Source organism: Balaenoptera acutorostrata, chromosome 5 (assembly GCF_949987535.1).
Source record: "Balaenoptera acutorostrata chromosome 5, mBalAcu1.1, whole genome shotgun sequence".
NCBI classification, from domain to species: Eukaryota; Metazoa; Chordata; class Mammalia; order Artiodactyla; family Balaenopteridae; genus Balaenoptera; species Balaenoptera acutorostrata.
The window spans coordinates 7,310,853-7,326,884 of NC_080068.1; the positions used below are offsets into that span (position 1 = coordinate 7,310,853).

At 42.7% G+C, this 16,032-nt stretch overlaps 1 protein-coding gene across 1 annotated transcript; it reads right to left on the minus strand.

The window, feature by feature from the left end:
- Positions 1-2,765: 2,765 nt before the first annotated feature.
- On the minus strand, positions 2,766-15,265 carry TKTL2 (transketolase like 2). The gene is given in 8 exon segments (XM_007184180.2): positions 2,766-6,524; positions 6,527-6,986; positions 6,988-7,256; positions 7,259-7,393; positions 7,396-7,521; positions 7,524-7,651; positions 7,907-8,028; positions 15,131-15,265. Coding segments are annotated over 8 exon segments (2,136 nt in total). The 3' UTR covers positions 2,766-5,763.
- Positions 15,266-16,032: the final 767 nt, after the last annotated feature.

Below are 16,032 nucleotides of genomic sequence, written 5' to 3' on the forward strand. Positions count from 1 at the left end.
CTTCAGGCTCCAGGACACATTAGTTATGTGAACTTGGGCAAGTTATGAACACGTAATCTCTCTGCATTTTAGCTTTTTCATCTGTAAAATGAGAATATAGTAGCACTCATCATTCATATAGATACTTTCTTTTAAACACGTGGTATAAATAGCGTGATGTACACACACACATGAACATACAGGTCTGTATATGTGCGCGTCAGTTAATTTTCATCCACATGTTCAGTCTGCTTTTGAAATACATCAATCTATTAATCAGCCGATGATTGTTAAAATAACTTTTCATTGGGGAAATATATTGTGTTCAAGAAATTTTATGCACATTGTTCTCCCTTTGAAGGTATGAGAGGTAAGAATCTGGAAAACTCGGCAGTCTGCCTTTTGGAGGAAAACACTCCAACTCCAGAGCTCTATGTGATTCTATGTCTTCCACTCCACAGAGCCCTTCAACCCAACTAAATGGTTGGTCACCTCTCCGTTGGGAATGCCAGTGAGTCCTTTACGGTACGGTCCTCCTGGCAGCGTATCTTCTGATAGATCAGCATTCGTTCTTGGTAGGAGGTTACCCTGCCAAGCTGGCTGTTGATTTTGAGCTTTACTCCTACCAAGGCCCAGCTTGGAGCAAACATCCCTCCACGGTGCTTGTAAAAGTGCCTGACAGTGGAGTGGGGACTTCGCTAAGCTTACAGCACACTGCATGACTGCCTTTTTGCCCTCGTGCAAATAAACACGTATTTGTTCTATTTTGGTCTAACGACCTGTATCCGTTCCAGTGTTATGACACGGTGATGAGGTTCTCTACATTTCAGAAATACTTGCACAAGTGAAATAAAGTTGCAGGCAAAGAGATGCATCCGCTTTACCCACCTTCCAAACTTTGGAAACAGAGTCTTCCAGTCAAACAAGAGCTACTTCTCCTCCCACCCTTCTCTGGTCTAAAACTCTAGCTGCAAGTTGGAGAGGCTGGGAGAAGGGAAACAACCAGGCGGCCAGCCATCCTTCCCTGCAGATGGGCACCCTTCCCTGCCAATTGCAGCCCTTTGCTTGGGTGAAGTGAAGCAAAATCTCACTTTTAACGAAGACTAAAGCATTGCTTATAAATTAAGCTGAACATATTGTAGTCTCTGAGTCCAGATTGGATTTTCTTTTTTAACATCTTTATTGGAGTATAATTGCATTATAATGTTGTGTTAATTTCTGCTGTATAACAAAGTGAATCAGCTATACGCATACGTATATCCCCATATCCCCTCCCTCTTGCGTCTCCCTCCCACCCTCCTTATCCCACCCCTCTAGGTGGTCACAAAGCACCGAGCTGATCTCCCTGTGCTATGCGGCTGCTTCCCACTAGCTATCTATTTTACATTTGGTAGTGTATATGTGTCAATGCTACTCTTTTACTTCGTCCCAGCTTAACCTTCCCGTGTCCTCAAGTCCATTCTCTACCTCTGTATCTTTATTCCTGTCCTGCCCCATACAGATTGGATTTTTATGATTTAAAATAACCCTAGGGTCGGCTATCACCTAACGATGGATGGGAAAGTCAGGGGATCTGTCCTACTTTCCACTTAGAGCCATGCTGTAGACATTTGAAAGGAAGAGAAGGAAACAAAACTAAAGTTTTGTTATAATTTCATCATAAATCATTTTTATTTGATGTGCTTATAAAAATAATTCAATGTCATATTGAATTTATATTATATAAAAATACTGAGAATGATATTCTACTTCTTAGTATAACTGGTTTGACTGATGTGACTCGATTTCTGTGTGTACTATCACAAAATGGTTTTATTTTTCCATTAGCTGTCATCATCTGTATTCTTTCGAAAGTCCCTCTTTCTCTTTCCATTATATATAAGCATCTTTAATGTTGTCTCTAATTCCTAGCACTTTCAGTCATTTTCAGTTATTAAAACAGCTTCATTAGGGAATTCCCTGGTGGTCCAGTGGTTCAGAGTCCGAGCTTCCACTACAGGGGGCATGAGTTTGATCCCTGGTTGGGGAACTAAGATCCCACAGGCTACATACGGTGGCCAAAAAACACAGCTTTGTTATATTTTTAAAATTTAGCTACAATCTTAAGCTCTCCCTTTCTCCCCAGTTCCTTCAGTGGGAGTTGAATAAAAGGGAGGTTTCTTCTCTTACACTTTTCCTCCATCCGACTTCCCAATGGTTTCTCCAAATACATCCTTGTCCCTTCTCGGTTGAAAACCACTACCCATTCAGCCTATCTACATAAACACAGCAACACTGGGGCCAACAGACCCTGGATTTAACAGCAAGTAGGTACTCTAAGCATTGGTGGTCCCTTTCTAGGTGAGATCACACCTTCCTGTTGTTCCCAAATTGCAGGTAGCACACAGAACTGCTCTGATGCGTGTGCCTCTTTACTCAACATGGTGGCCTGTGACAAGCCTGCAACCTCCAATCCTACCAACACTTTATAGTCAAAGATAGAGGTGGCCGTAAAGCCTGAACCTTAAGAGGCCATCCTTATCCCCTCCACCTGGATATGGTCACCCTCATCTGGCTCCAATGCTCTACCCCAGGATTTGCAAACTTCAGTTGTAAGAATCCAGAGAGTAAGTCCTTTGGCTTTGCAGACCATAAAGTGTGTGTCACAACTATGACTGATGTCAACAACTAATGTCAATTCTACCTAGGTAGCTCCAAAGGCGCCACAGACAACAGGTAAATGAAGGAATATGGCTGTGTTACAATACAATTTTATTCATGGACATTTGAATTTCATACAATTTCCACGTATCATGAAATACCACTCTTTAAAAAATCTTTTCAACCATTTACAACTGTGAAGTCATTCGTTGCTTGCAGTCACACAAAAACAGAAGGCAAATGGATATTGCCTGCTGGTGTTTGCTACCCCCTGCTCTTCCCCATCCCTGCATCTCTAAGGTCAGGGAAGCAAGCCCATGTCTAAACCAACACCCAGTCTTGCAAGGAAATACCTCCTGGGAATTAACCCCAAACCTTGTAAGCAATTCTCTCAGGGAAACTCTCCCCCACCCCCATTAGTGAAGGGACTGGGAAAGTTGGAGGAGATGATAGTTTCTAAGAACAATACACTCCTGTCACAACAATATCCCAGGACCTCCCTTACATATCACCATAGTAATGGCCACCAAAATAGATCAATACTTCTCATCGGCTCCCCCCCGCACCCCCGATTGGGCCTTGGAGTATGTAGTAATTCCTGCAGAGTTCAGTAAACTTGGGGATGTTAAATCTCTATCAATACCGTGCATTATTGTTACATAATTTAGACATCAGAAGCATTGAACAATTTACTTTTTTAAAAAAATTATTTTCCCAAATGGGTCCCTCAATTGACCTTCCAGGTGGCTTAAGAGCCATTGATGTATTTAGATAAAGTAAAATAAAAGTTTAATGTCCTGATTTCTTCTTTTGCTATCTCTAAGAGTCATAGAAATCAGGGAATAACCTGAGAGCCATTCACCATCTGAATGACCAGCGATACTCTCCATGACTGCTTGCTGGTCTTTGCTAGCAAAACCATAAGCAAGGCAGCCGTTGTAGTCATAGCTGTCTCTGGAATGTCATCAAGCTTTCTTGATAATCTAGATGACATTCTTCTAGGCAAAACAATGAATAGGAGACCTGAGTTAACCCAGGGACAAGGTGTTCATCCAAATCAAAACTGCATCTTCACAAGCTTTAGTGGTCAAGGATTAGCATCAGTCAGGATGACTCTCTGATTTCCATGGACACTTACAAGATCTCCAGACTGATTCAAAGCTAGAGAATATTCAATACAACACAACTGGATCTGACTCCATCTTACTTGAAGAATTGTAGACACAAGGTAAGAAGTCTCACCTCCTGTTTCTTTTCTCTGCACCTGATAGCCACGGATTGACGCCCCGTGGAACAGAACCTTTACAGGAGAGATTAAGGGCTTCCCCACCCTCCTACAAAAAACATTTTTGTTCCTCTCTGAGATTCCATTAGTCATTAAAAAAAAAAGCAAACCCTGATCGGCTGTCATTATTAAAGGTGTGTCTATGCATGTTTGATTGCAAACAGACCATCTTGCACCCCACATTCAAGTTACAAGCCATAAAAGCTGAAGCCCTTTCCTAGTATACACCCTCAAGTTAGGACAAGTAATTTTGTGCTGGTATTTTATCTATTTTACTCTGTTTCTGCATCAATACTCAGGTTTGAAAACTTTAAGGATGAAGAACTGTTATTCAATAGCAACCCACTCACAGATGTATTTGATTGATGTTACTAGATGGGAATGACCATATTGGAAGATCTACAGTTAGAGATCACAGGCTATAAATGGATTTTTTTGTGTGTCTGTGAGACAAATGAGGTAAAATTTTTTGTGCATTTGTATTTTCTAAATTTCTACAATAATCCTATAGCAACTGTTTTTATTTTTACAAAATAATTTTTAAATCTTAGGAAATAAACAGAGCAATTATCATGATCAATTTTCAAAAGGAGAACCCAGAACCAGCTCAGAGAAAAAGGACAGACATCACTACTACCATCCTGAGCAGGCCCCAACTTCTCTGATTCCCCAGTTGGCAACTTTTGGTCTCTGCAATACCTTCTAGAACAATGACTCTGCGACAAATTGGTTATGTCTCCAAAGAACTTAATGAGGGCACCTTAGTGGAGGTAATAAAACTAAGGAGCTAATTACCTGACAAAAAGTAATTTTAAACTTACTTTTGAACCTTGGGTCCGTGTTTGATTTACCTGACTGGTACTTTGTTCTTGTATTCCAGCCACATAATCTACGTACTCACAGCGAAAAGCAAGGGGCCCTGCTTCAGCCCACACATTGTTTTCCAGTGATTTGTCTCCAGCTCGGACCTTTTCCCAGGATTACTGTTGAGGGACATGACTCTTTCTGCTTCTGGTTTAGATAGAAGGTTTTTCTTTATCAGAGAGAAACCAAGTCACACATACGTGGCACAAGCTGAATAAAGCTATTGGTTTTTAAATACTTTATTTCACTGACTCTAGTTTCCTTAGTAGATGAATATAATCAAGTTAGCGACCTGGTTTGGTCACTGAGAAAATGAAACGTTTCTGAAACCTCACAAAACAGTGTAGTGTGCAAACTAGAACTAGTCAGGCTTTCATCTCTTTACAGAACAGTCTCTGCAAACAGCACGGTACATCATAAGAGCTTTCACTGCTGTCCTTCAGCCTCTAAACTGCAGAGGAGAAATGAAGGCAAACTTCCAAGGAAATGCCCAGGGAACTGCAGTCAAACATTATCCAGGAAGCTGCAGGTAGGATGCCATTACGTGAAAGCTCCAACTTGCTTCAAAACCTAGGCTACTGAAGTCTACAATGAAATTCACATTTTCTTTATATACAAAGAAATTACACACATTTAAAGAACTGTTACCTCTATGTTAATTCCCAACCTGGTCGATTATTTGTAGTCTTATCAGCAAACTTTGTATGAGGTGGTTCTTTTGTTTACTATTCTGTTACTTAAACGATTATAACTTGCTTTAATGATTCAAAAATGAGAGTGACATTGGTATATATAGTCACAGCTTAAGAGAAAGGTAGTTGACTTGAATTTCTGAATTACGAATGAAGAAAGGTGTTAAATGGTTTTGTTTAAAAAACAAAAAAAGGCCCAACACTATAGATATAAATGATAGCTTTGTCACAACAAGCATGAATGTAATATAAAATGAGACCAGTGTTTTAAAACCAATGTGAACAGACTGACTTTTTAAGAAGTCAGCTATTTGAGTTCATTAAAGTGGATTTCACAGCTGCTGTGATGTGTCTAGCACTGATTCCAAACATATCCAGCAATTCATTAGGTTTCCCGCTTTTTTTAGGCACTCCTGACACTGCCAGCTGATGAACGTGGATGCCAGGCTCCCCAGAGACGGCTGCACAGACGGCTCCTCCAATGCCACCTTCTCGGTAGCGATCCTCCACCGTGATAACCCGGCCGCCTGTAGCTTTTGCACTGGATATGATGGTCGCAGCATCCAGGGGTTTAATGGTAAACGGGTCAATGACACAGAGAGAAATACCCTGTTGAGAAATGGCATCGGCAGCCGCTAAGGCTTCAGGCAGAGTAACTCCAGCTCCAATAACTGTGACTTTGTCATTAACACTGTGGCGGATGACCGTGGCCCGTCCCATCTCAACATTTTCTTGTGGGCTATAGATAACTGCAGTTTCCGGCCAGCTGGTCCGAACGAAGCACATTCCTTTGGGGTTGGCAGCCAGACAAACAGCATGCTCTGTCGAGGCGGCGTCACTTGGATAGAAAACACTGCAACTGGGGATGCTTCGGAACATGTCTAGATCTTCCAGGGCCATCTGGGAGGGGCCATCTTCACCAACGGACACCCCGCAGTGGGAACCACTAAGACTGATACTGGTTTGAGATATGGCTACCTTCCGGATCTGATCAAATGCTCTGCTCAAAAAGGCAGCTGAAGTCCTAACAAAAGCAACGGTTCGACCACGTGTAGCACAGGCCAGTTCTGTTCCGCGGTAAAACACTCAATAAGACGCTCAGAGTGTTCTTTCTTGAATATCTCAGAAGAGATGGAGTTCTTTGGGTCACCACCCAGGACAATGACTCTTTCATCTGCATGGCCCAGTTCAGCCAGAGCCAAACTATATGCTTTCTGAGTAGCTATCTTGTCGCCCGCTTTATAATCAGGCAGGCAGGTCATTTTTATATCTGTGACGCTGACTGGAGGTGAGCCTTCAACAGGGGGTATGAGGTTCCTGTTGGTCCGTATCTGACTCTCAGTTAGTCTGATGACTTCATCTGCTCTTCCTTTCGGCACCGGCTTTCCATGCCAGTTCTCCGCATCCTCAACGTCTGGAGTACGCCGGCCCCGAAAGGTCTTCGCCACTACGGCAGCGGGCTTGCTCTTCACTCGAGTCGCTTGGCAATACGCGTGGCACTAGGCCTCCACGTCCTGGCCATCCACTCGCTACCCGAGTGTTCCACCCACAGGCTCCGCGGCGACGCCGACAGATGTCTGCGCAGTGCTTCGGGGGCGGCACGCCACTCTGTCCCAAGCGGTTCACGTGGAAGACTGCCACGAGGTTATCCAAACTGTAGTGGGCAGCAAAGGCCGAAGCTTCCCGGCCAGAGCCCTGCGAGGCCTCGCCGTCGCCCAGCAGGCAGAACACCCGGTAGCGGGCTCTGGCCCAGTACTCGCCAGCGTAAGCCGTTCCACACGCAGCGCCCAACCCAGCCCCAGCGATCCTGTCGCCACGTCGACAGCCGACAGTCTGGGGGTGGGATGTCCCTCCGGGGCACAGCGAATGGTCCTCAAGTTCAGCAGGTCGGGTTCACTGATGCCGCCCGCCTCCGCCCAGGCGGCACCGAGCAGTGGCCCCTGGAGAGGACGAGCCTGTCGCTGTCCGGAGGCTCCGGCTCTGTCTGTCCGTAGCTCGTCGCGTGGAAGAAGAGCACCGACACGACCTCGGCCGCGCTGCAGCACGACGTGGGGTGGCCCTGACGGAATGGGTGCGCAGGCGGTTGGCCACGTCCTGCAGGACCAGCACGGTGGTCGCGTCCGGGGCGGGGCGGGGCGGTGTCCGCCACGTTGGCGTCTTCCCCGGTTCCCGAGCCGCGAAAGGGGCGGTGCTACGGCGGTCCCGTCACGTAACAGCGCGCCCTGGCCCCGCCTCCCGGGGAACGAGCGGGGCAGTGCCGTCACGTGACCGCTGCCGCGGCTTCGTCAGGGGACAGCGCGCGCCGGCCCCGCCTCCCTGCGGAAACCGCTCGCCAAGCCGGCTTGGCTTCTCGCCCTGCTCCGCCTTCTTCTTCCGGTGAGTGGGTTTTTACTACTTTGTCGCCGGCATGTTCAACATTATGAAAAGTAATTCAATGTCTTCATACCCTTCCTCGTGGTATAAATTCAGAAGGGGGCATTCTTCTGTCCGTGTGTTACGGGCAGCTGTTTGTTGAAGTCGTGCTTCTTTTTCATCCCGTGAAGCCACGTCCGAGACATTTTCACGGTTCTGTAGCCGAGCATTAATGGGAATTATCCAAAGTCACTTTCAGTCTAACCGATGTGGCAGCTCTGTGTCAACGAGACTTTTCAGAGCAGCTGAAAATCCTGTCTGCGACTTGCAGATAGAAGTACCAAAAGGTGCAGGAAAGGTCAAATCTAGACCCGCTGAATGGTGGCGTATCTAGAACTGCAGTTTCCCAAGTATACCCTAAAGTACTGTTAGTAATAATAACTTTTAAATAAAATGAATTTACTTGCTTCAGTTATAAAACTAAACTTGTGCCATGGAACACTTCTAGCGGGCAAGGGTTATAGCTTATTGTCTAAAAAAACAAAAACACAGTGACAGTACTATGTCTTCTCCCACTCTGCGGTGTTGAACAGCTTGATTCTTGAGTAATAATAAGTTAATAATAATTATTAACTTCACATTAAAATCATCACACTGGACACAAAAAACAAGCAAAAACGCCTGGACTCCACCTTAGGCAAGCCGAATTTTAAGCTGTGGGCCCAGAAGTCTCGGACGCTATAGTTTTAATGCACCTTTTGATTCTCTGGGCGGAAAATAAAATGGTGTTGCTAAGAGAACGCTCCAAAATGGAGCCGGGAGGCCACTGAAGAAGTGATTCCGAATGGATTCCGAACTTTTGGCCGCTGGTTGTCTTAACACAGGCATCCAGAACACCTGCCCCAACGTTCCAGAAACTTAAGGTGCTTGTTGGACCCTTACCCTAAGTAACTCTCATAGCCTATCACTTAAGGACAAATATCTCCTTCCTGCATGAGGGTCAGTCGTAATTCTTGCCAGACAACTTTAACAACCTTGTGGCTTTTGTCTTTATAAGCCCCTGACTCTTTCTCTTCCCTGAACACTCTTTCAGTTTTACCCCAGTCTATGTCTCCAGAATTGCAATTCCTAAGACTTCAATAAAGCTCTTTGTTCTTGGCACCCTTGATACTGATTATGGTTTGACAGTTCTGATGTTTAGTCAAAGTTAAGAATCAGTCATCTGCAGATAGGCTTACACCAGTGGTTCTCAATGTTGGTAGTACTTTAGAATCATCTGAGGAGTTAAAAAAACAAGTCTCATGTCCAGGCTGCACTCCAAAGCAATTAAATCAGAGTTTCTGGGTAACGGATCTAGGCATCAGTAATTTTTAAAACTCCCCAGATAATCTCAATGTTCAGTTGGGTTGTAAACAACTAACTCAGGGGTCTTGCTACTCTTTGTGTATCTCATATCTCAGAAAAAATTTTAAATATTATTTGCCACTTAAATTAATTCTACCGTTTTTATTTTTAAGAATACATATTAAAATAAACCATAATGGTATGACACTGACAAGATTTTAAGACTTGCTGAAGGAATGTTGGAGTCAGAAAAATCCTTAGACGGTCATCTTGTATTACTCTGCATGCCCTTTACAAATTAGTGCTTGCTTACTAGATTAAAAAAGGAGGAGAAAATAAAAACATACCAAACTAGAACTGGGAGTACAGATGGAAATTAAAGAAAAAAATATTCGTAGTATCATAATAGCAAACTATTAGGGGCTAACGGGAAGGCAGTGAATATAAACATAGGTAACTCACTGTTATTTTGGCTAAGGAGAGCGCTAATAAACCCAAACAATTGTTAAACGTGATAGTATAAAAATGGTCTATGAGGCAGTGTTTACCTGAAAAAAATGGGAGAAATAAGAAGTACTTAACATTTCTTTTAAAGTTCCCAAATTCTTCCATTCGTTTAAAGTATTGCACAACTATTTCCCAAAGTATTAAACAGAAAGTTCTTAACATTAGTAAAGATCAATTTTTTTAAGAAAAGAATGTAGTCTTGAAGATTTAATACCCTAGATAGTGAGTGTGAATTTCCCTCTGTTGTTCTGTGAGACCGTGTGGATTTTTTTTTTTAACTACATAAAAAAAGAATGTTTTGTAAATTATCTGTAAAATATTTTAAAGTGTTCTGAGATTTTTTAAACGAAGGAAAGGAAATTTATATATAAGTTATTAATATTCCTTGTAGGCATTTTAGTCTTTTAAAATATATTTTCAAATATGCAGTTGAAAGTAACCATTTAAGTATGAAGTATGCATAATTTGATAATGCAGATCACCCAGTGTGGCCGTGAACACAGTCAAGTAAATCAGAGACATGACACCACATTCTATTTTCTCCATTTAGAAGAGACTACTACTGACAAAAGGCCAGCCCCCAATTTTTAAGCCAATGTGGCAAAAATTTAATTGTCTTGGAGAAAAGTCCATTACTCATTTTAGAAGTCATTTTGGAAGATAGAACTTTTCTGCAAATAGGAAGAAATTATTCATTTGTTAATTTTGGTTTATACACCTAAAGTAGGGATTGGCAAACTCAAGTACCTCTGGAGTAGGGAGTTAAATGCGTAACTGAATGTAGGATATAATGTAAGAGGATTGGAGGGGCCTGTGACAAACTGGAGGATACAAACCCACCTAAAGGCATTCAAAATTGAAAAATTTGTGAACATTTTGTTGGGGGAAAAAGCCGTTTCTTCAGGCTGCCAGTTTTTACCCCTAACTTAAGGCATGTTGTAAATAAATAAATATTTTGTTTTACCTTTGTTTAAATTTTTCAGTATAATTTTTTCTCATAGTACGAAAAAAAATTTATTGTGTGTACTTCAAATGAAAATAAAACCCAACCAGAGCACTAATACAGATAGCTATGGAGGGAAAAATATAAATAGCAAGAATTGGTAAGTGCAGCTTCTGAGGAAACAAAACACCTGTACTGATTACTCAGGAGGTCTACACCAACTTGTGAAAATATACATTTCCACTGTTTGAGAGTGAGTTGTATATAGATGGGGAACACTGACATTTCGCTGATATCTGAACTGTTGAGTTTTGTTAAAATGGAATTTTATCAATGAAAGACACAAATTATGAATTCATCCTTTTTCTTCCTTTATTTGAATTTGGTTAGTTTAGTGGGCTAAGTATGGAGTGAGCGAGGGTAAGATTCTTGTGTAGGGCAGTAAGTTTCTTGGGGGAAGAAAGGTGCTCTACTTTCTTGAACTATTGCTTTGAAATTTATGGCAGATGCTATCACTGATGGTTCTACTTTTTCCATAGTTTATAGAGTCCTTATTTTTTTTGGTAGGGGAGAGAGGTAGACAGTGAAGACCTACTTCTAAAAGACCTACTTCTAAAAGACCTACTTCTTAAAGTGCTTCTCAGATGAAGAAGTCCTGGGAATGTAATGTACAGCATAGTGACTACAGTTCAAAATACTATATTATATATTTGAAAGTTGCTAGGAGAGTAGATTTTAAATGTTCTCACCACACACACAAACACACGCGCACAAATTATAACTGTGAGGAGATGGCTGTGTTAACTAACCTTATTGTGGTAATCATCTTGCAATATAAATGTGTATCAGATCATCACATTTTATGCCTTAAACTGACACAGTATTATAGGTCAATTATACCTCAATAAAGCTGAGAAAAAAAATAAAGTGCTTCTCTGCTAAGTCCATTATTTCTAAATCTGCTCCTATTGCCTGTTTTCTCTTCGGACAGTGAGTTACACTGTTCTGCTTTTTGAAATAGCTAGTAATTTAAAAATTAAATGATGGACATTGTTTGGGGGTGCTATATTTTATTTCATTAAATTCTTTTAAAGGATGTTGGATTTCATTCTAGCAGACAGCTTGGTGCTTTACACTTTTTTAAGTTTGTTAAGACTGATATAAAGTATGCTTCACTCTGGTGTTACTGCAAAAGCATAACCTCCCTGGGGTCTCCAATGAAGGTCCCAGGTGTTCAGCAAGGACCCTCTTCTCTTGGCCGGTCAAGATTCAGTTGTGTCAGTCAGCGCTTTGTGAGCTCTGGGAACTGTTTCATTTACTGCCCCGAAGCTACCCTTTGCCTGGCCTAGTAGAGACCTCCAGAATTCTGCTGTGCTCTGTGTAAGACAGCCTTCCCTGCCGCGCTGTCTGCAAAGTGCCTCCAGGAAGATGATGTGTTTTACCTTGTTTGTGTTTCTTCTCTAAGGATCACGGTTCTGCCCTGCCTGTTTTCCAACGTGTGAACACTGTTGCTTTCTATAGTGTCTCTGGTTTTGTGGTTTATGGCTAAAGGGTAAGTCTCATTCTAGTTATCCTATCGTAGTCTCAGAACAGCATTTTAAAATATTTTGAACCATAATACCTTCCATGGGGCATATACTCTCCAGATAACCTAGGTTTTGTAGAATGGGTATGATTTTGGTTAGTGTAACCTTGATAGGAAGTCAAGAGCAAAGTTACAAAAGTAGCAAAGTTACAAAAGAGAATTTCTAATCTGACAGGAAGGGAAGATTCATGCTGAGAACAGTGAGGGGAAAGCAGGAAGCCAGATTTTGAAAAGGCCTTGAAATAGAGCCAAGTGAGTTGTTTTTGAGTTTTGTTTTGTTCTCTTGCTTTTGGGTTGAGGGTGAAGTACAGTGGAAAGGGTTTTATCATCTGAACATCTTGATCATGGCAGTGTTTGGGAAAATTGTTCTGATAGTGTTAGGAGAGATAAAATGAATGTGGGGAAGGCGAGGCTTTGCAATGGTGCCAAACTCAGACTAGGGAGTTCTTCGTCTCGTTACCTCCATAAAAATCTGTCCTAGTATGAATCTAGGCATCCCAGTCCTCCGATGAATCCTGGGCAAGGCAAATGAAACTCTGACTACAGAAACGTTGATAGAAAATTCCCCTGTACACAGAGCTGTAGTTAGGAACTTTTCTGTTTGCTACACGTATGGTACAAAAGTGTAGCAGAAAATTATAAGACAATTCGTGAATCATAAACACAAAATATAATAGGGAAAATTACATTTCCAGAATTAAGTGTCATGGTTTCCATTAGGACTTATTTATTTCTGTTCCATTTATTATGTTCTTTCTTTCAGATCAATTTCCAAATGTTCTAAGTTCCTGTAAGTTTAACTTGATGTGTAATAAAAGTTCATTTGTTACTCCAAAAAAAAATATATATATATATATAGTTCTGAACATTAAATTTAATGCAAGTAAGTAGAATTAGCTGACAAAATTGAGAAGAAGAAGTGGAGAAAGCAGTAGGTCTTCGGTAACAAAGGATCACACACTGGGGTTTGGGGGTGGGAGCTAAAACAATAGTGATGATCTCACAGCCCTGGAGGCTGGAGGTCCAAAATCGAGGTGTCAGCAGGGTTGTCCTTCTGAGGACCATGAGGAAAGGATCCACGCCTGGCCTCTCTCCTTGGCTCGCAGATGGCTGTCTTCTCCCTATGGCTCCTTCCCCTCTGTGCATGTCTCTATCCAAATCTCCCCTTTTTAGGAGGACATCAGTTATTTTGGATTAGGGCCCACCTTAACAACCTCCTTTTAATTTGACTACTTCAGGAAAGACTATCTCCAAACAAGGTCACGCTCTGAGGTAGGGGTGAGGACTCCAAGGCATCTTTTGGGGGTGGGAGGGGAGCAGTTCAAATGGTAACACTTGTCTTGTGCTCGTATAACTCCAGTATTCACACGGCCTTCTCCCTCATTCGTGTCTATGTCCAAATTTCTTCTTTTTATCAGGACACTAGTTGTACTGAATTAGGGGCCCACCCTTCTCCAGTAATGACCTCATCTTAACTAATTACATCTGCAATGACCCTGTTTCTAAATAAGGTCACGTTCTGAGGTGCTACAGGCTAGGACTTGTGCACTTGAACCCTAAGCTTGATCACCAGCCCTTATGTTTTTGTTTGTATTAACACATCTCTGATGACACAACAGTTTTTGACCACGTTAACCATCAAATTCAGCTTTTCTCAATCCTCCTTTTTTTAATTGGAAAAGTTTTTAAAATATTGCTTTAAAAAATTCAAACACTAGAGAAGAATAGAGTGAAGAGTTATTTTCCGAGCTCCCCCCACCTCAAGCCTCATCTCGTAAACTATTAACATTGATTGTTATCCTTGCTGATATTTTCTATACTGTCTTCCTTCCACAGTTTGTTCTAAGTGGGATTTCTTATGCACACTGTCTTATAGCTCACTTTTTCAACTTAACGAGTCTATAAAATTGCCCACATCAGTACATACTGATTTAAATCATTTTTTAAAGCAGCAGCAAATAATCTTGACTTGTTAACTAGAGTAGCAATCTCGAGGATGTGACCACGAGATGGCACTAGTGCACAACCACCTTTATTGGGAGTCACTCCGACTGATTTGCATGGGGGCAGGGAAAGCCTCTCAGCGCCGACCCCTCCCAAAGGCAGGGTGGACCACTCTCCGGCAGGGTGGTGGTGGGCCATCAGAGAGGGGAGACCCTAGGCCCAGGTAACTCCGAAGAGCCGCAGTGGCTTGGGGTCCTTTACAGCCCCAGGGTTGATCTCGCCTACAGGTAGCAGATGCTGGGTGATGTTTCACAGGGTATGCAAAGCAGGGAGACTCTAAATGGCTAAACATCTGCTCTTCGGAGCTATATTTCAAATAATCGGATGTGTAAACATTTGATTTTGGCACCAATCAGGCTTTTGAGTTACTGGGTCCCAGCCTGCTGTGAGGAAGAAAACAAGATACAACTTTATAGGGGACCACCTTTAACTCTTTTGTATAACAACTAGCTTCCTACTGAAAGACATTTTACAATTTCTCCGCCGCAAAAAAATTGTCACAGATCGTTCAAAAGAAAAATTACCAACCAATTGACATCATATGTGACAAAAGGCTCATTTTATTAATGTGATCAGGACGCCCAACAATATGTAGGATAAAATGGTGAAGAAGCACAGGCTCCTCGAAAACAACCCTGAAAAATGACGGCAGCAGGAAGGAGCTGGCTGCTAGAAGTGAGATTACGACTGTGAGCCCCCTGGGAAGATGGGGACTGGTGAGCCATGGGTGGGAGGCAGCGGCCTGGGAGGAGGATGTCCGTCTGGGGGTCTGGAGAGGTTGTTAACTTGAGCCCTTGTCTCCCTTCTTCACCTTAGGGGTGGGGGGCATCACTGGTGTCCCAGCAGTGTGAGGCGCTGGGGGGGGGAGACGGAGCCCAGCTAAGTAAGGAGAGGTGAAAACAGGCGCAGGAAGACAGCTGCCCTCGGGCCCTCACGCCTCCTGCTCTCCTGTCAGCAGAAATCCTCTGGTCCCTGGAGTCTCTCCTCTGTGATTTCACCCTCCGTGTTCTCAGACTTTCCAAGACTGACACAGTTGAGGGTGTGACTTTCGGCACGTCCCCAGTACGCATTACAGGACAAGAGAGCTGACTCTCTCAGTGAAATGTGATGCTACAGGTTCAAGGAGAATACACACCTGAGGAGTACGACTCCTCGAACAGAAAGTTAAAAATAAATGAAATTGGGGCTTCCCTGGTGGCGCAGTGGTTGAGAATCTGCCTGCCAATGCAGGGGACACGGGTTCGAGCCCTGGTCTGGGAAGATCCCACGTGCCGTGGAGCAACTAGGCCCGTGAGCCACAATTACTGAGCCTGCGCATCTGGAGCCTGTGCTTCGCAACAAGAGAGGCCGCGATAATGAGAGGTCCGCGCACCGCGATGAAGAGTGGCCCCCGCTTGCCACAACTAGAGAAAGCCCTCGTGCAGAAACGAAGACCCAACACAGCCATAAATTAAAAATAAATAAATAATAATGAAATTGAACAACACATGCCACCTTAAGCAGAGTTATTGGAACAGATGAACCAATAATTTAAAATTAGTACAGAACATGTTCAAGAGTTGAAGAAGAATATGGTAATAAAGCAAAGTGATAAACTCTTCCAGAAAACAAGTGATATATGATACATATCTGTTAAAAGTAAGGTAGTTAAAATGAAGACATAAGATGGAATATCTAGCAGGATGATTACATCAAAGAATAAAAGGGTAAACTGGGAGATGAAATTAGGAGTAATCCAAGGGGCAGCAGAAATAAAGAGACAGAAAATACAGGAGAAAGGCTGAAAGATTGGGAGAACAGAATGATCAATATCCAGATAATACAAATTCCCAAAAGG